Source organism: Crocodylus siamensis, chromosome 10 (assembly GCF_052110815.1).
Source record: "Crocodylus siamensis isolate JL-2025a chromosome 10, ASM5211081v1, whole genome shotgun sequence".
NCBI classification, from domain to species: Eukaryota; Metazoa; Chordata; order Crocodylia; family Crocodylidae; genus Crocodylus; species Crocodylus siamensis.
This window is the reverse complement of record NC_143404.1, coordinates 42,793,156-42,813,644: the sequence shown is the minus strand read 5'-3', so window position 1 is coordinate 42,813,644 and position 20,489 is coordinate 42,793,156. Positions and strand designations below refer to the sequence as shown.

At 41.5% G+C, this 20,489-nt stretch overlaps 1 protein-coding gene across 5 annotated transcripts in view; it reads right to left on the bottom strand.

The window, feature by feature from the left end:
* Positions 1-446: 446 nt before the first annotated feature.
* The window catches only part of RALGAPB (Ral GTPase activating protein non-catalytic subunit beta), a 200,559-nt gene continuing 180,516 nt past the window's right edge, over positions 447-20,489 (bottom strand). For 4 of the 5 annotated variants that reach the window (XM_090020643.1, XM_090020644.1, XM_090020645.1 and 1 more), the window contains exons 28-29: positions 18,595-18,743; positions 447-5,931 (exon numbers count right to left, since the gene is read on the bottom strand). In XM_090020643.1, coding sequence (XP_089876769.1) covers positions 5,738-5,931; positions 18,595-18,743 — 343 coding nt within the window. In that variant the 3' untranslated portion in view covers positions 447-5,737. Of the gene's footprint in view, positions 5,932-5,952; positions 7,186-18,594; positions 18,744-20,489 lie in introns of those variants that run through there. The other variant, XM_090020647.1, reaches the window with a different exon arrangement.

Below are 20,489 nucleotides of genomic sequence, written 5' to 3'. Positions count from 1 at the left end.
ACATCTAAACACACCAAGTAACCTGCCTTTAGGTGACCACTGGCATTCCTTCCAGTCCCTCCCTTCCCCGCACCTCCCTTCCCGTCTCTACCCTTTGTCTTCCAAATGTCCACTCATTTGCATCGTCACAGACTTCTTGTTTACTTTAGCTTCTTTTCTACCATGGAGAACTCATAAACAGCAGCAGAGTCTCTCAGTGCCTGAAGAAGAGTGTTTGTGCCCGAAAGCTTGCAAAGAACTTTTTTCCAACTAGTTAGTTGATCTATTAAAAGATATCACATCTACCCAAAGAACCATGCCAAAATGTTTCACTATTTTTAATAAACAATTTCAGGAACTCTATTTAAGTTAATGCTGATTGTAGTATTTCTTACAGAAAACAGATGCAAGATATATTAGCATTAGCTCAGAGAAACTGAAATGTTCACAAATTGAAAAGCGAAAAGTTAATAGATAAGAATTTCTTTAAAATTTATTGGACTAGTTGTGTTACATTCAATATTTGATGTGTTTCTTTTGGACAAAGAATTGGCATAAATACAAACAAGCCTTTGTCTTCCTTCCCTAAACAAGAAATGTAGTACTAGAGACAACGGCACATAGTTCACATCTTTGTATTTACAGTTTGTCTTTACTTTACAACTTACCGCAAGTATTATTTACATAAAAATACAGTAAGAACAAAAAGATCGTGTCTTGGCAACATACAGAAATTCATACAAATTGTACATGATTTTAAGCACATCATACCAGACAACCTCATTTAAAACTACTTCTGTTAAAACCCATTGTGAAAAATGTATATTTGTTCTTTCAAAGACGTCAACCATTAAATTGTGTAATGGTTAAATCACATTTAATTGCTTCTAGTCACTGAAAGTCCAATTTAATTCTGTTATCCTTCTGGGCTAAACATTCAGAACACTGTATGAGAGAAATGAACAGCCACCTTTTGGGAAGCCAGTAATTTAATAAGTTAAGTTACAAATAACCAACTTCTTTCTTCATCAACAGCTTTTCTGCAGAAGAAGCTCTCTGTATAGGCATCTAATTGTTAAAACACACATTTTTCCCACTTACTATTTGTTGTAAATTTGCAATACCCCTTTAAGTAATTTTAATTTAGTATGGTACTGAAATTGCTACAACTGCAATACAGAAATGCGAACAAGATGACAGTATGTTACTCTCAAATTTTCCTGACACACAATACCATTAAAGGGATAGTATCAGTTAAAAAAATTATGAACCATAATTTAAAAAATTCTACTATGTAAAAAAGTTTACATTTAAATATTCCTATGTAATGGTTACAACCTAAATAATGTAGCAAGGTGCCATGTCTAACACTTGGCTAAAGATAAACTACATATACATGAAACAGTCATAAAAATGGTCTTTTAAATGTTAAGTTTGAATAAGTGTCATGAGAAGCAAACTGCAAGGCAATCTGGATTTTTAATCTGACAGTGGTCCTTTAAGGATGAGCAAGGTAAATTGCTTTTATTTCACCTAGTAGTTCAGGGAAAATGCTTGAAGTTACATCGCACTGACTGCAACAGAGCCAAAATATGTCTCTCAATTAGCAACCATTTCAGTGTTTACATTTTACGAATGGTTAATATTTTATTGGAAAAAGTCAATAAACTTATCTGCACAGCTGAGGGAATAACAGCATTTCCTGTGATTTTCTGATTCACGTAGCTGCAAAGAAGGGATATCACTGTATGCAACATTCACCTAAATATATAGAACATTCTTTCAGTTTGTGTAAATAAGAATAGTTTTGAACTAGATAGTGTGGCTTCATAAAATTAATTCTTTTCACATCTCAAACCAGTGAAAAACCATTAATGGCTGCAGCAGTTTTTTTGCATGGGTTACTTTTTTGTTACACTTGTGTGTAACATATTAAACAACTGATTGTAAAATCAAAATAAGGCCATGTCAGATAATTATAAAGTCTCTGTTTCAAAGGCTCTGTGATAAACACATTAGTGACACAAGTAACAGCTTTCTTCTTCCAAGACCTTTGACACAAGCTGTGATACCTTCTATAACGATTACTTGACACGGGTGCCTTGCTCTATAGTAAAAAACTCATGCTTCAATAGATAACATCAGTATAGATGTCCTGAACTAAACAACAAAATATTTTTGGCTGAAGAACAGATCTTTAATCTCTTAAATATTTAATCTTTTTAGTAATACTATTTGAAAGCAACTAATATGACTATCTTGGCTTCCATTGCAGAAAATACTCCTGGTTTTTCTCAATACAGATGTGCTGATGTTACATAACACTTTTCTTCATGTCCCAATAACTGAAAGATGTCTTTTGAAGTTCTTTAGTATGCAAACAAAGGTTCTTCTTATATTTACATTTTTCAAAAATTTATAATTCCAGCGTTTTGTTTTAAAAACGAATTGTTCATGTGCAGACATTTGATTGCTCTGTATGCTTACTTTTATTATACATGCATTGGTCATGACATTAAATCAGTGAACTAAATGTGGTTGGTCTCATTGATTGGATCAAATAGGTACATCAAGCTGTACCTATCCCATGGGCTCCCCTACACAGCTCTGCGAATGCACCTCGGCTCTGACTCACAGCACTCTATTCTAATCCTGAGCATCATATAAATATGGGCCAGCAAACATGCCAAATTTTGCAGCAGTTTTTTTGCATGGGTCCCTTTTTGGTATGAACCCAGAGCTTAGGAGGTAAAAGATGAGTATGGTAGTATACTGTGAGTGCTGTGCACCACCACCAAACTCCCCTTTTCTTTGAAATATTATGAAAACTTTTCACGTGGATTTTTAGAGCACATATTTTGGTTTATTCCGTGTAAAAAAAAGTGTGTAAGTTATATGGCATAGGTATTTTTTCTTTGTTGTGATGTCTTTGTTGTGATGCATAATAAAAGTTTCTGAAATCTTATTATGTAATCAACTGGAGAGGTATCCAAACCCATACTTACACTAATACTTTCATATAATCTATTTACAGGTTGTCTTCAGATAAACTTCAATTATACTGGAGGATCAAGTAATAATTATTGTAACACAGACTGAAATTGTTTTGGTAGGTCCTGAAAGATTTTCAGTACAGTACTTCAGTGGATTGTGAAATGTAGCATGTCAATAACTGACTTCTTGTGTCCCTCTGATGAGCCCATTAATATCTGAGCATAAGTCAAGATAATGATATAAAAAGGAAACTTTTTCTCTCTTTTACATGTTAGTCATTTCCGTGTCCAAATTTACAATTAGGTTCCCAGAAAGGTGACTAACATAGAGGAGCTCAAATGGACTGGAAGATAGTTACTTTATGATAAATGGCTCTCACTGTTCATAGGATCCAGAACCTAATTACAAATGCCAGGCTATTTTGCCTCTTAGCAAAGAAATAAATGTATATTTGTGTGTTTTTTTAGATGTTTTCTTCAAAACTAATGATCTATGGTCAATGAGAAGACAGAGTTTAAAGCTTAAGAATGCTTACACTTCTGTAAAAGGCAACAGGCCACTTCCAATTAATCACAAGAAAAGATTGCTGCAATCAGAAGCTACTGCTGAATACAAACAAGCCAAAAGAACAGCATCTTCAAAATAGTTCATGTTGAATTAGGACGTAGCCGCTTATTAACCGTTATAAATAGGTTGTCAAAGCTGTGATCATTTAGAGTGCCTATACACATGCAGTGAGGCTGCTCCAACGTGCTGGAATTCTAGCATGTTGGAGTAGACTCAATTAATCTGCAATTGCCACGCTCCAGCAGCCTCCTCGTCTTGTGTATCACCATCTCCCCACTTAAAAATGGTGGTGGGGGCACTTGAACTAAAGAGTGTTGAATAAGCTTTAATTCAAGTACCTTCACTGCCATTTTTAAGCGTGGGGACACTGATACAGGGGATGTGATGGCACTTTAATTGGAGCAGCTTTTGGAGCCACTATAATTAAAATGCTGCCCCCCACCTCTCCAGAGCACATGTAAAAGTGTCCTTACATATGAAGAAAGCTAATACAGAAAAGGTGAGTGTTTTTTAGGGTAGTCATTGTCAACTTATGACCCATGGGCCAGATCCACCCATTGAGCCACTTTATCCAGCCCACAGTGCTGGGGGCTTTCTGTGGTGGGGTGTTTTGCCAATGGGCTGACTGGGTGGCAGGGAGAAGTGGTGGTGGCAGCAGGGGCATTCCAGAGGAGAGTGGTGGCTGCGGCATAAGTCAGGTTGAAAGGAGCCTGTGCTCAGAGCCAAGCTCTGTTAAAGTGGCCCCCCATTCCAAATTGTTGCTCTACGGGGTTTAATATGTAGTAGAAATATTTGAGGAGCGCTTAACACCCATACAATAATAAACATGAAAACATTATCTGTTAGGCAAGCCACAAATTCCTGTTCCCAATCTGCAAAAGGAAAGCTATTGTTCTGGACATACAATATGGTCCCATCCCCACCATGCATGTACTCTGAACAGTCTCTTGTAGAGAAAGATATTTCAATTTAATCTTAAGCAGGTAGGTTAGCCAGTTTAAAAAGGTTCATAAATCTCCTGCCAAAAAAATAAATAATCAAACCATATTTAAATAAAGAATATTTTGCAACAGACCTGAATATCTAAGCTTTGTGTATAGATGACCTCAAGAAAACTCAGTTATTTATTTAAAAATTCTTAAAAATCAAGTTACCTCAGGTATTGTTTATGCCTGGGAAAAAAAATAAACTGTATATAAGTGAATAATTTCCAACACCAAAAGTAATTCTGAAATTTATTGAGAGGCAATTATGGTATCATAACTCTTCAACTTTGAATTCATGACCTGTTTTTAAACTACTTTCCCTGACTTCCTTCTATCACATGAAGTAAATGGTTATGGACAGATCATTTTTGGAGGAATTTTTAAAATTTCTACTTAAATCCTGGTGGAAGCTGAATGTTCTGGAGACAGGCTCCTGACTTCATAGGAAGCTGGAAGGGGAGATGCAGTTAGTTTGTCTTTAAACTATAGATGTATTCAGGTGTCTTTCATTCCAGTCTTAGGCTAGCTGTGTTTATTTTCTGCTATCACATGCAGAAACAGAAGTTTGTATTTGGATTATGGGCTTTTTGTGAGATGAGGTATCAATTGTTTCTGCCTCATATTAGGCTAGATTAGATAATAGGGGTAAGAGGTGATGTTTCCACTATTCAGGAAAACTGGAAAGGAGCAAGTGGTTGAGGGTAGGTAGGTTAATTTAATACCCAGCTACTACATTTTAGATTGCTCTGTCTTGAAAGAAAGAAACTAGTCTCAGTATTAGTTCTTGAACCAAATCTCCAGAAGCAGAGAGTGAGGTATGACTTTTTAGCTGTTTGTTTCTGAGCCTATAATGTCTTTTTTCCCCTCTCTGAACGTGAAAAGCTGTCAGAGCTGCACATTTGCTGTATTTTTTTGTCTTACTCAAAAAGGTCTTAAATAGTGAAAGCAATATAATTTTGGTCTCTTCAGCTGAGGATGTGGAGTTGTGAACACATATGGATTCACTAAGAAAACTGAAGGGTAAGGCCTGTTTCTCATTCTTCTCACATGGTATCTGCTGACTCCATGCTAGAATGTGGTTTCCTCTATTCCGAATGGCATAGGGGAGGGGTTTTTTTTGCATTTAGCTTTTTAAAAAAAATTTTTTTTTATCCATTTTTGTTACTGTAGCCACCAAGTTCTGATCTAATAGTCCTGATAAGAATATTGATCTAGGGATTACAGTTCTTGAGCCCAACCTCCAGGAAAAGTGAAGTATAAAACTCTGGCTCAAGCTGCTTGTTTCGGTATTTATTGACAATATCAGCTATTTTCTGTTTTCGGCGGACATGTGGGGGGTTGTATGAATCACTTTCCAGCCTCTTTCTTCGGCAAATGTTTATTACCGTCTGTCTCACTAAGAAACCTGAAAGAGAAAAGAGTTGGTACTAATTTTAAACAAATCTTGTCCCATTTCCCCTTTGCTGTTTTACCAGAGAAAGGAAGGACATTTCAATTCTCTTTACAGCCAAACTGTAAAACATCCCCAGCTCCTCTCCTATTGTTAAAAAGTGGTTAGTAATGGCTTAATGCAGTGACATGATTACAGAACTGCAATAACTCTTTGTGGTTATACATTCATTTTAAAAGCAAATTTTCAGTTTAACAATTTAGGCTAAGTACAGACAGTCAAAAAGCCCGAGGCTGAATCAATTCAATCTTTGCAGGTTATTCTAAGCTGGATAGATGGAAACGACAAGCAAGTGAAAAGACATTCACTTTTGATTCTGGAAATGCAGCCACATGCTTGCAGTAGCCCAGGCCAGAAGCCAGGGGGGTGCTAGAGCACACCTCCTTGCTCAGCTGGAGCAGACAGCTTGAGCCATGGCTAGCTCATCCACCCGGTGAGGGGGAGTTTGCAGAGTAGGTGCAACGCATCCTGGGATTCTGGGGGACCGAGAGTTAACTTGAATCTGAAAGGGATCTGGCACAGATGTTTAATAAACTAATTTAACCTAAATCAGTTAAGTCTGACATGGGCGACTGGTACTGCCTTAGTCAGGGGGGGCATGTGCTCCTCCAGCAACCAGTCAGTGACTGGGGGGAGACGGGGGTCCCCCCTCAGCCAATCCCACTGACTGCCACTCCCACCTGCCCCCCTTGCTCATTGCCTAAGCAGTGAGCATGGCCGGTCAAGGGCTGCACCAGTACTCTTAGGGGGTGCATGTGCACCCCATATATCCCCTAAGCGTCACCACTGAGATCTGAAGGTTTATCTTAAGGTTTATCTTAAACCAGTTTCAGCAATTTTGAAAGCGGTTTATGTGCACTGAACAGAATGCCTTGCTGGACTTGGTCCTTGCCAGAGGTGATGACCTGGTGAGGGATCTGCAGGTGTTCGAACACCTAGGCGTCAGTGACCATCATCTGCTGCAGGGTGGTGAAAGCAAGCAGTAAGGCAAAAGTCCTTGATTTCAGGAGGGCCGACTTCAATGAGCTAAGGAGATTAGTAAGAGAGACACTGGGGACTCAGAGCTTCAATGAGATGGGAGTCCAGGACAGGTGGGTGTTCCTTAAGGAGACGATCTTCCGAGCTCAGAGGGAGTCAGTCCCAATCCGACCCAAAGTGGGCAAGAGTGCTATAAAGCCTCCTTGGCTCAGTAAAGGTATCCAGGAGGGCCTGAAGGCAAAAAAGGTGGCATACAATCAGTGGAAGCTAGGGGTAAATCACCAAGAAGGATTACACCTCCGTTGCTCATGATTGCAGGGAGGCGGTTAGGAAAGCCAAGGCAGAGATGTAACTTGGGCTGGTGACCAGAATTAAGGATAACAAAAAGTCCTTTTTCAAATGCATAAAGAGTAAGAAGGCAGCACCAGGTCACATGGGGCTCCTACAGGACAGGCTTGGCAATCTGGTGATTGCAGCAAAGGAAAAAAGCTGAACTCTTCAAGAGTTCTTTGCTTCCATATTTCTGAGTAGGGACCACAACAACTCCCCCACTAGGATTATGGACAGGCCCAGGAGACACAATGCCAGGCCTAAAGTCAGGGACAATCTAGTTAGGGAACTCTTGGAGGGGTACACGTTTATAAATCAGCAGGTCTGGATGTTCTTCATTCGAGGGTACTGAGGGAATTGGCAGAGGTCATAGCAGGGCCCCTGGCACAGCTGTATAAGCACTCATGGTGCTCTGCCTAGGTCCCAGAGGACTGGAAAAGGGCTAGTGTCTTCCCATTTACAAGAAGGGAAGAAAGGAGGACCTGGGTAACTAAAGGCCAGTTAGTCTCACCTTGGTCCTTGAGAAGACCTTTGTGAAAATTATCAAGGAACACATCTGCGGGGGCCCAGCACGGGAGGTAATGCTCAGGGGCAACCAACACGGGTTCACTGTGGGCAGATCCTGCCTGACTAAACTAGTTTCCTTTTACAACCAGGTCACAAAGTCTTGGATGTGGGCGTTGAGGCGGATGTCGTCTACCTGGACTTAAAGCACTGTTTCTCACTCCATTCTCATAAAAAAAACTAGGCAACTGCGGCATTGATGCCGACACAGTCAGATGGGTGGCAAATTGGTTCGATAGTTGCACCCACAGAGTGGTGGTGGATGGCTTGTTTTCGACCTGGAGGGATGTGGGCAGTGGAGTTCCCCAGGGCTTGGTCCTTGGGACTGTGCTATTCAACATCTTTATCAGTGACTTGGAGGTGGGGAGTGGAAAGCACGCTGTCCAAATTCGCTGATGACACAAAGATGAAGGTAGAAGTGGGCACACTGGAGGGAAGGGACAGAATCCAGCTAGATCTAGACAGGTTACAGAGGTGGGCGGATGAGAACAGAATGGAATTCAATGCAGACAAGTGCAAGGTGCTACATCTAGGGAGAAGGAACCTACAACATACCCATAGGCTGGAGAACACCCTTATCAACAACACAGTGGCAGAAAGGGATCTTGGAGTCATTGTTGAATCCATGGTGGACATGAGCCACCAATGCGAGGAAGCAGTCAGTAAGGCTAACTGCACCTTGTCATGCATCTACAGATGCATCACATGCAGGTCCAGGGAGGTGATCCTTCCCCTCTACGCAGCATTGGTCAGGCCACAGTTAGAGTGTTGCGTCCAGTTCTGGGCGCCACACTTTAAGAGGGATGGGGCTAACCTTGAGAGGGTCCGAAGGAGGGCCACTCACATGGTCAGGGGGCAGCAGGTCAAGTCCCACAAAGATAGATTAAAGGGCTTGAATCTATTCAACCTCCACAAGAGAAGACTGAGAGGGGATTTGGTGGCTGTCTATAAACTCACCAGGGGGGACCAGCAGAAAATAGGTGAGGCTTTGTTTCCCTGGGCACCACCTGGGATAACAAGGAATAATGGCCACAAATTGATTGACAGCAGGTTCAGACTTGATATCAGGAGGCATTACTTTACTGTTAGGGCTGCCAGGCTCTGGAATGGGCTCCCAATGGAAGTGGTGCCCTTCCCTGCCTTGGGGTCTTCAAGAGGAGTATGGATAGATATCTGACTGGGGTATTATGATCCCAGCACTTCCTGTGGAGGGAAGGGGGTCAGACTTGATAATCTGTTCAAGTCCCTTCCAACCCTAGAAACTATGAAACTTTGGTTGTTACAGATTTGAACTAGTTTCTGATCACTTATACTGATTTATGTGTAATTTCTGTCCTAGCCCCTGTGATTGTGCTTTGGGGTCTCCCTTGGCTGAATATACAGGCTGCACTGAGCACACATCTTGGCCATCCCTTGATTAGCTGGAGTCAGACCACAATCCTCTCTAGCGATGAAGCATCTGTCTTTCCCTGCTTTCTCAGTCCCAAGGGGGTTAATACATCACCTTGGCTCTTCCCCTACCTTGGAGTTATCTGGGAAACAGCAATCAATTTTAGCTGTTACATGGCAGCATAAAGTATAATAGCAGTAGATCAATAGAACACCCTTGGATGCTTAGAATTCAGGTAGATCTACACAAGCAACACTTTATAGAAATATATAGGAGAAAAACAGTCTTCATATGGATACAGTTATACTGGGTACCAACAGAAAAAAACACACCCAGAAATTAAGCACAGTATACTGGTAAAAGCTCAGTTTTCCCAATGTAATTGTGTTTTTTAGGGACTTGGTCATGTTTTTCTTCTAGGCACATGTAGTATAACTTTCGTCTCAGTGTTTAGAAGCAGAATGATATGGAGGACTGATTGCCTTCTCTTAACTGAGGAATCCTGCAACATGGGAAGAGGAGACCTACTTGGAACAGAGAGGAGCATTTGAGGTATGCATTCATATTCCTATCCTTAGATGACACAGGGCACATCTACATGTGTGCTTTAATGCACATCAGCCTATTTTAAAGCAGCACAAAAAATGCTCTTTTGTTAATGTGCATTAAAATAAGCTAACGTGCATTTTTCTAGTACTTCACAATGGAGATACTAGAATTTAGTGGACATTACCTAAAGCACATTAATGAACGTGTAGACACATTAACTTTGTTCTTTGGAGACTGTCAGAGCAGCCCCTACAAGGTGCTCTCAAACATACTGGAACTTGCCAAAGTATTGGAAAGTCATAGTTAGCTTCTGGAAGAGCCTTACACACTGCTGCACTGCAAAGAAACTCAGCAGAGAAAAGAAAATATAACTCCTAAGTTTTAGAAAGTGGTACAATCTAAGGGTTGGCCTATAAAGACATATATCCATTTAACTGTAATTTCCTTGAAATCCCTCCCCTCACAAACCTGAAATCAAGCTTATAAACAGACTTGTATTGAACCATCAAAGACCCTTCCCCACCCACGGAGATGCAGTAAACTGGCCTTGCAGGACAAGCCTAAGCACCCAGTTTCAGAGCATGTCTCTATACCCTCCTCCCAACAAGTTAAGACACCATCTCCACCTCACTCTCCCCCCATGAGGCCACTTATTTTTCTCAAGGGTCAATGGAGAACATACTCTGAATATACGATTTTTAAGAAAAAACTTTTTTTTCTCCAACAAAAATAGATTATTTGTCAACTTAGCTTAGAATTTATGCTGAAGTGCCCTTCATCCACCCCACAGCCTGGCAACACTGAAAACAGTTCACCAGCGTCTGCCTCATGAGAACACCCTGAAGGCTGTGGTTCTAAACAGGCTTAATCTTTGCAGTTTTGTAGAGGCTGGCAAACCTCTGAGACCTCACTCTCCAGGCCTCCAGGAAGATGTTCCCTCTAGCCTGTAACAGGGAACCCTGACCCTGTCAACTCTACAGGGAGAGGGAGCACGAGGGAAGAGCAGGGTCTACAGGGGAATAAAACTTTTGTGACCTGCAGAGGCAGAGCTCTGCAACAGCCAGCAGCAAGAGACACCCAGACCTTGAAGCCTGAGACTGCTAAGCAGCTAAACTCAAAAACAGACTTATACTGTGCCCTCAGAGACCCATCCTTGCCCACCGAGATACAGTGAACCTGGCCTTGCAGAACACAGCTCACTGCAGGGCAGGGGAATCAAAGCAATCACTAGGTTGAGCAGAAACTGCTGGGCCCATCTTCAAAGGCAGCAGTCATGCTAAAGCGATCAGAGCTAAACATCCTTTACTGTTGATATGACTGATAAACTTTATCACTATATTTGTTTTTTACTGTATCAATTGTGGACCTATGCACACCATTTTTATAGATTCATGATCTGATTTATCACCATATTTGTAATTGATTATGTTAACTTTAGGAGTAGGAATAATGCCTTTATAATGGTTGGCCCTATTTTATTATTATATTTGCATTTCTGTTATTTTTGCTTAAATTTATATTACGGTTGTATGTTCATTATGTTGTTTTTGGGAGCATGGCTTTCAGCCAGAATCCTTAATAAATTGAATTGAATTAAGGCTGCAGTCAGGTGGCTAGAAGGAAGCAGGGATTGGCTGCATACAAGCTCAGCCTCTGGGCTGGGGTAAGCAGTCTACACTTGCAGGCCGCAGGGTGAGGAGCTGTGGACAAAGCTGGCTGCCAGAAAACAACGGAGGTACCCTGGAGACTAAGGGCATAATCCAGCTCCTTAGGGTAGAAGCATGGCAGCTGCTAGAGACCTAAGATGGGTTTTGAGACTGAGTTGCAACTAGGTTGTTTAGGCTTTGTGTTATAGCTGGAGGGGGGTTTGGAGGTTATGCTGTGACTGGAGGAGTGGGTTGTGTATATGGGGGAGGTTTGGAGGGCATGGAGCAGGGTGACAGGGGGGCCCTCTGTGTTTTGGGACCTGCTGTGGGCAGCAATGTGAGGGGCTAACACCCTGAAGCTGAGGTCCAAGGCAGTAGATCTGAGGGTCTCAGCCGGAGGAACAGGGCCAAAGCCAAGAAGGCCAAAGCCAAAATAAGAGTTTGAGACCCAAGAGGCCACATTTGCTGCTTTGGGGCCGGGGGCCCCACCACATTGCCATCAAATAATATTTGTAAGGTATAAGTGTGACTACGGGAGTGGCTGAAGGCCATGATTATAGCCTATAAGGCAGTGGTCGTCAACCAGTGGATCTTGATCTCATGGTAGATCTCGGAGGTTCTTGGAGTTGATCCGAGGCTGGGATTGAGGGGCTGAGTATACACATGCACGCCCCAGACCAGCAGGTCAGTGTGTGTGGGAGGGACGGGGTGGGGGCTAGATTGAGGCCCCCATGGTGAGGGACAGTGCCGCAAAGGCAGGAGCAGGGGTAAGTTGAGCTGGGCCCTGGCCAGGTGGGACTTCCCTGCTGGGGTGGCACTCCCCCAAACAATTTTTTCTCCATCTGCCTTGATCTGTACCTCCCTCCCACTTCCTTCCCCACAGACTTACCTGCTGGGCAGAGGAGGGGAACAGAGTGGTGGGGGTGGCAGCGGCTGTGCACTGTAGATCTTGGATTGCTTTTAAATGCCAAAGTTGATCTCCTATTTAAAAAGGCTGGAGACCACTGCTCTAAGGCATAATTAGGGCCATGGGTTCACCTTTCGGATATATATGACCCCAATTCTCTGAGAAGGTAGAGAAGCCCTGGGGGCTGTCTTAAAGAGGAAGCACACCTTGTAGAGTTTAGAAGTGGAGAAGCCCCAAGGACTAGAGTTTGGGGGAGCAAAATTTGAGGACGTGACCAAGAAGGAAGATACCAAGGAAGTGCCTACTCTGACCTCTACAGGCAGACTCCCACATAAATACATTAACACTGAGGTGTAGCAGGTGACAGATGGTAGGTGAGAGAGACTGGAAAACACAATAGGGCAGCCTGACCACCATGCAGCATCAGGTGCTGGGGTCACCATGCCCTGAAGAACCCAAAGGTATATTCCACAATCAGTTGTCAGCTGTACTTCCACTAGTCAAACAACTCCTTCCTGGCATATTGGTCCAACATGGGTCTTAGCTGGGTATCAGGGTAACAGGAAGAAATAGTCGCTTCTTTTAGCTGGGAGTGTTACAGGTAACGCCCCTTATATTAGGGAAAGCAGGAGTTCCCGAAGACTCTGACATCACAGACCTTGTCCAATTGCCTGACAGTCACATTTGCAAATCAGCCTGAGTGTTCTGTACTGCTCTGTGGCATGCTGGAAAAGTACCCTTTCTGGTTGGTGTACTTAAGGCCCAGGTGTGCTGGGAATACGCATGCCAAAGTAATTGGAAACCTCAAAGAGACAAATCTGGGTGTGACCTCCTGTAGACTGGAAAGTCTGAGAATGCTTTGTGTCGTGCATCTTCTTGATGGTGAAATGCATCTTGAAAGGTTTAATCCTGTCATGGATTTGTCCAAGCCAAGTTAAATGACAGCAGACTGGAGGCTATTGTGGGTTGCTAGCTTCCAAACAGCAATTGCCACCACATCTCCACCACATTCATGAACACCTTCATGTTGGTGGAATGCCTCTGGAGTGACAGAACCAGCTTGATGCAGATCTCAAAGAAAGTTGCCGTTACTGCTATTCCCCTTAGATCCGTAGCTCTATCTGCTCCCTTAGACTCCATGCTGGTTTCCCTGGCTCAGAGGTGGTGGTAAATGGTCTGAAGGTGAAGGTTTTTGCCTTTATGAAGTCTTATTTATAAAACTCTTTGGGCATGTGGCTCTCAGATTAAGAGTACAGAACATAGCTTAAGGAAGGGTCATTGAATCATAATTGAATCATGAGCTGCCATGGCACACCAACTGGAAAAGGTGCTTGAACAAGAAGGAAGGCATAGCCAAATAGGTCAAAACTCTGCTGTGAGACTTAGCTGTGAAAGAAAATTAAAGCAGCTGAGGGGGGTTTATGGAGGGGATACAAAAAAGGGGAGTTCTGTCTCTCCAGTTAGAGGGAGAGATATGTGGAGTTTTTCTTGCTGTTTCCAGGAAGCAGAGCGGAATTAAGAGTGTTTAGTATTTCGTATGCTTCTTTGCTGGTTGCCACATGAGGCCAGAAAGGATTTTTTTTTTGCCACCTGTTGCTACAGTTGTCAGTGTTTGGGGTTTTTTTGTTTTGTTTTTTTGCTCTCCTCAGAAGCACTGAGTGTTGGCTGCAGCCAAGGCTGGGGATTTTGACTGGGTCCTACTGGGACTAAAACTCAGAGGTTCATGGTTAGAAGGTCTTACCCTTCCACTCAAGATCAGACTGATGGGATCATGAAGAAATTTTATGATCCCATAAATTTTTGCCTTCATCTGTAGCAGGGGATATGGCCCTCCTGCATCTCTCAAAAGCATTTTAACATCCTCTTCAGTGGTGGGACACTTACAGTCCTCATCCCCCACTCTTTAACTGTGGCAGGTCAGAATGCTGTTGATGGTTTTTGGCATTGTGCCTTGTAGTTGTGCAATAGGGTTAATTATATAATTTTAGGACTAGGTTAGACCAACATTTTTATGTGATGGTCTGAAGGTGGATGATCCTAGAGATGTAATTAGGAAGGATAGATTTCTACCTTATAGACTAACCAAAACAGCTATAGCTATTATATAGCACAAGCTTTTGTAAGCTGAAGCTCACTTCATCAGATGCTGTGTGATGAAAAGGGAGGGGGGTCTGGACTAGATGGCCTCCTGAAGTCCCTTCCAGCCCTGCTTTATAAATGGACCACAAGGTACATTTAGAGGGTATAAGGGGAAGGGATGAAAGACAGCAATTCTCTGCAATGGATGTGAATGACCCACCCTCCTAACAAGTCTGGTGACTGCGGGGCAGGGGGGGAGGGTCACATGGTACCACATTACTAAATGGCTGCCTAAGCTCTGAGCTCCTCAACTCTTCATGCTTATTTCACATCATGTCAACATCAAGGTGATTTTTTTCCTCAGTGAAGTTGGAGGGGCAGGGGGATTCAGAGGCACTGGCAAGTTTTGTAAATAAATTTAAGTGTATGAAGAGGACAGGGCCTGGATCTCCCATGCAGGCCAGTGATGAGAGTGAAATCCTCAGGTCCTGGTGTCTCAGGAGGTCATCTCTGTGAGGCAGTTTTTGTCACAGAAACTAGAGGAAATTTCCCAGGATATACACAGGCTTTCTGCAGACATTGGTGAGATAAAAGTACACATCGTAATTCTAGAAAGTGATGTGAATAAGAACAACGATATTATGGAGATTAAAAAAGAGAATGCTGTTCTTAAATTAAAGTTCTACATATTAAAACAACAAGATGAACTGGAGAATCACTCTTGTAGAAAAAATTAAGATTAACTGGGATTCTAGAGGGCTGTGAGGGAGCAAATATGATTGGTTTCCTACAACACGTCCTGCCAGAAATCTTGAAACAAGATCTGCCATTACCTCCACCTGAGATCAAATAAGCTCATTGCACAGGATCAAATCCTAACCAGAATGGGCTTGAGCCCAGGCCAGTTATATTTAAGCTCCTGAGATTCTCTGACAAGGCTAATCTTTTGTCTTCAGCTAAGATGGGATAGGTTGTATTTAATGAACATAAAATTGACTGTTTCCTGATTCCACAAAAGACCTGAACAAGAAAAGAGCAGCCTTTAATAAATTAAGGCAAGTGGTTCATAGATCAGATGTCAAATATTATATGAAATACCCTGTGAGAATTAGCCTGGTGATATTCCATCTCAATTTTATAAAACTTTCCTAAGAAGTCTAGCACCATTATTATTTAATATATAACAAGGAAATATTTTATAATGGAAATTGTCTAGAGAAATAAGAACACCTTTATTTTACTATTAAAGAAGGGAAAGAAAGGATTATCATGTAGAAACTACTGCCCAATCTCATTATTGAATTCTGATTATAAGATTCTCACAAAATTATTAGTTCTAAGACTTAGTAACGTGATTCCATCCTTGATACTTGCTGATTTGATAGGTTTTATAAAGGGCAGGTTGGCCTCAGATGGTACAGGCAAGTTACTACTACACATGCTTCAGCAGTGTCATCTATCTGACTCAGCCCTTTTCTCACTAGATGCTAAAAAGGCATTTGACAGGGTTGAATTCCAAATATCGGCTCTTAATTTTACCAAAAAATTGGTTTTGGTGAGACATTTATAAATTGGATATCAATTTTATATAGGTCTCTTCTCACAGCAGTATCTACTAATGATGTGATATCAACTTTATTCTGTTTGGAAGGGGGCACATGTCAGGGATGTCCTATTTCTCCACTCTTATTCAATTTAGCATTGGAGCCTCTAGCTCAGCTATTAGGCAATCAACTTACATTGAGGGGATCAAGATTCTTGATCAAATGTATAAAATCAATCTATATGCAGATATCTTTCTTCTATTGAAAAGCCCAGGTAATTCATTAACTCACATTTGCTCTGTTTGAGTCATTTGGACAGTTATCAGGCCTCGGGATCAATTGGGATAAATTCTCTTACATGAATGTGTCAAAGAGACAAGATCCATCCAAATTTTTCCATTCTCAGCTAAGGAACTGTAAGGTAATAAACTATTTAGGCATGTGGGTATGCTCTAGTCTTTACAATATGGTGCAAATAAATATTGATGATATCTTAACTAATATTAAAAAAAAGATATGGAAGGATGGAAAACATGCCCTATATCATTAATAGGAAGAATAGAAATAAAAAGAATGGAGTGTCCCAGGATTAATTATATACTCAGGTTATTGCCCTTGAAAGTACCTCTATCTGTTTTAAGCATATAAATAAAATGATATTGAACTTCATGGGAATTCTACTATAATAGAAGTCTTATTCTGTCCGTCTGTCCATAACATTTTATTCGCACTCTGATTGGTTGTCTCAGCAGCCAATCACAATTCTGACTGAAACAACCAGATTACTCCAAGAGTGTTCCAGACAGGAGGCAGTGGTGGTGGTGCAGCAGAGTGCTGCCATGATGACAGGGACAGAGGGAATGGAGCGGGGAGGCGAAGCCAGCAGCACTGGCCTCCGCCTCCCTCTCCCTGGAGGCAGCAGCTACAGAACAGGAGGCAGTGGCAGTATGGGAGTGTTGGCCAAAGGGGACAGAGGGGATGGGGGAGCAAGCTTCCCCCCCTACGCCCCCAACCGCTCCTGGGAGGTGGTGGCTGGCAGCGCTTTGTCCCTGCCCCCCGCAATCATTCCTGACAGGCAATTGGCTAGTATATGGAATAATTTATGACATACAAATTTGGAAAGATGCGTTGTACTCCATGGATTAATCTCACTTTGTTGGTAATACATACAAATGGTTTAGGAAATTATTATATACAGCAGATATTATTATTAAAGGTAAATGGGAAAAGGATTTACAGATATTGCTAACAGTTGAGAAATGGATTAGTATCTGGAAATCACTTTGTAAAACATCTGATTCATTGCTTTTAAAAACTGTTTCACATTAAATAGGTTTTATTGGACCCCCAGAAAGGTTATTTAAAGCAGGGCTAGCCTTGGATGACTATTGCTGGAGGAGATGTGGAAACCAGATTGGGTCTCTAAATTATATTTTATTCTTTTGTCCTAAAATTAATAGCTTTTGGCTTATCATATGAAGAAATTCTAAGAAATTTAAAATGAACATGGTGGCAGTGGAAAACTCCCAGTGTACCTTCATTCTTGGAATGGTTAAAAGACCTTATATGTAGGTTGCATTAATGGAAAAGATTACATATGCAAATAGGCATAACTGGAATCAATATGAAGAAATATGGTGCAATATAAATCATCTGTTAAGTTTATAAAGGTGATTTGCTTGTAGCATGGTATCCTTTAAATGTATATTTGTTAGTTTGTTGCATGTAATGTCTAGCTCCCCCTTTCTCCTAGTCTTTACTAAATTTATAGTATGTATAGTTAATTATCTGTTTTGTAAAACTTTAGTTTTGCTTTCTAATTGTATTTTCATTAGCTTATATGTTATTGTTATAATATGAAAAATAGTAATATTATAATGGCAAACAAAGACGACTAAAGAGACTACAGTGACTAAAGGAAACAGGCTAAAAGACCGGGGTCTAATACCTCTAAGGCTCTGAAGTATCCACTCTGTTGGCCTCAGAATACTCCAGGAAATCATGGTCAAGAGCAGGGCGTCAGCAAAACTTGAGAACATTTAGCTGGGAGAGGGCAGTTCATTTATACACTTCTGACATGGTACAAATTAAAAGTACTTCATCAAAAGGGAATTTGAAATGCTTTTAATGTGTACCCTTAGTGTCCATACCCAGAGTTACTTTGTAGACAGCTAAATTTCTGCCTCAGATGTCAGTGTGTTATCAACATGAAGTCCATGTTTCTGATTGAATCTTTTGCCCCATCCCTGTTCATTTGTCTTATCCACCTACTCCCTTTTCTGATCAGCTACCTGTTCTCCGATTTGCTTCCCACCCACCTTGCTTCTGTCACTTCATTTAAATGCAAATAAGAAGTATAACTGAAAAATTTCCAAGCCATTAAAAATATAAAAATAAAGAATTTGTTAATTTTAGTTTAACAAAATGTAGCAACATTTGTTTGCTGAAGAAGCAGAGGAAGAAAACCTGCTTGTGTATTCCACCTACCTGCTCTGAGCCATACATACTGCAGAGCTATTCCCAAGTCAAAAGTGCCTCATAACTACTGGACAGGAACATATTAATTATTGAACAGTCATAAAAAGCCTCTACTAGGTTTTAATTCACAACTGTCTGAATAAAATAACTTACCAAGAGCTCTCCTACTAACAATCATTCCATCCACCAGTGGAATGACCATGTTGAATTTCCCAGTAGCTCCTTGCACTTTTATTCTGAATAACCCAGTGTTTAAAGGATGGATAAAAATCACAGGAACCTCCTTTTCAGGGCTTGCAGATCTAAAGGAATGAAATTCCAGTGTTAAAATGAGAAATAAATAGTATTTTAAGAAAACTTTTTTGGGTAGCTCCTCAAGTTTTTTTTAAACAATGCTTTCTTTTTGTTCTATGGCTAACCATATTCAAGTTCAGAGAAGTAATTAACTGTTTTAGTTTAATTTCAGGCAGAAGGCAGGATTGAGTGGCACCTTATAAACTCAGAGGCATAAGCTTTCATAAGCAACAGCTTACTTCATCAGATGCTATTAATGGACCTGAAAGGATAAACAGAAGGCAGTAATTTAAATACAAAGGATAAAGAAGGATGGAGGAAAGGAAGGAGGGACTACACAGCTATCTCTACACCACCAGCTTTCATTGTAAGTGCACCATCTTAGGGATCTAGAATAGACTTCACTCTGACCTGTTACAATACTAAACGCGACAGGGAAAACAGAATCTCTCATCACCTATAGTCACCAGCTTGAACACTTTGTAAACATGATTAATGACCTCCAATTCCCCCCTGGAAAACAATGACCATCTCAAGACAGACTTATGGGGGAACAAGCCTGTCCTGGCTTCACAGGCAACGTGTAGGGGGTGCACAGGGATGTATGCACACCCCTTCAGAGAGCTGATGCCCCACCTCAGAGCGAGCACTCTTGGTTTGGTGATGGGCAAAAGGGACAGGTGGAGCACCGGTGGCTCTCCCCTCCCCCCCCAAGAAATGCCACCAGCACTTCCAGAGTTGGCATCCAGCCATGGGGGACTGTGGGCAGTCCCTGCTTGCCACCATCATGCCCCTGCCACCGCCACCATCATGCCCCTGCCACCGCCACCAGGTGGTTGCTGAGCACCCCTTCCACCTTAGGAGGCAAGCGTCACCTATGCCTGGCTTACAGGCAGTCTTCCCAACTTCAAATGACATCTTTTCAGCAACAGACTTCTATTTTCGCCAAGGCACGAGGCCTTGCAACAGACCCAGATGCTAAATGTGCCTCCTCATCAACACAGACCACATCATCACTAGACCAAACAAAACAGATTATAACATTCAGGGTTCATTCACCTGCTCCTCTACAAATATCCAATATAACATCTGCTCACAGTGCCCTTCTGAATAACAGTGATCTGACAGCAATTCCAAAAAGGACATGTAAATCCCTGGATATTCTATCATTGATTTACTGTAGCTGTTCTTAAACAAGACTGTAAAAGCCAACCTGAATGCAGAATTGTGTAACAAGAAGTTATCCACAGAATGGAATGTTTTAAGCATGGTCTAAACAGAGACTACGGATTATCCATTACCTGAGCTAGCTTTTTCTACCTTCATGTTCCTATGCTTTTACTGCTTTATCACCTTTACCTCTTTCAGCATTGCTTTCTCTCCTTTCCTCCCCCCTTCCCTATCCTTTGTATTTAAATTAGTGCTTTCTATTTGAAACGTCTGCTCCTTGCAGGTCCAGCCACAGCATCTGAGAAAGGAAGCTGTTGCTTATGAAATCTTAAGCCTTTCTGAATTTTACTAAATTAAAGGTGCCCTGCCTTCTGCCACACTAATATTGTGTAGCATGTTAGAAGATTAGTTTCAAGATATCTCTGGAAAGGAACATGAGGATGTGGTGGGTAGATTTCCAGTGTTCGAGATCTGTACCTAAAGAGGGAGGGATCATTAATACATTTATATACTTCTATCACAGGATCTCAAAGTGCTACAAGTGAATGCAGCATTAAACCATCTTATTAAAAAATGAACAGGAG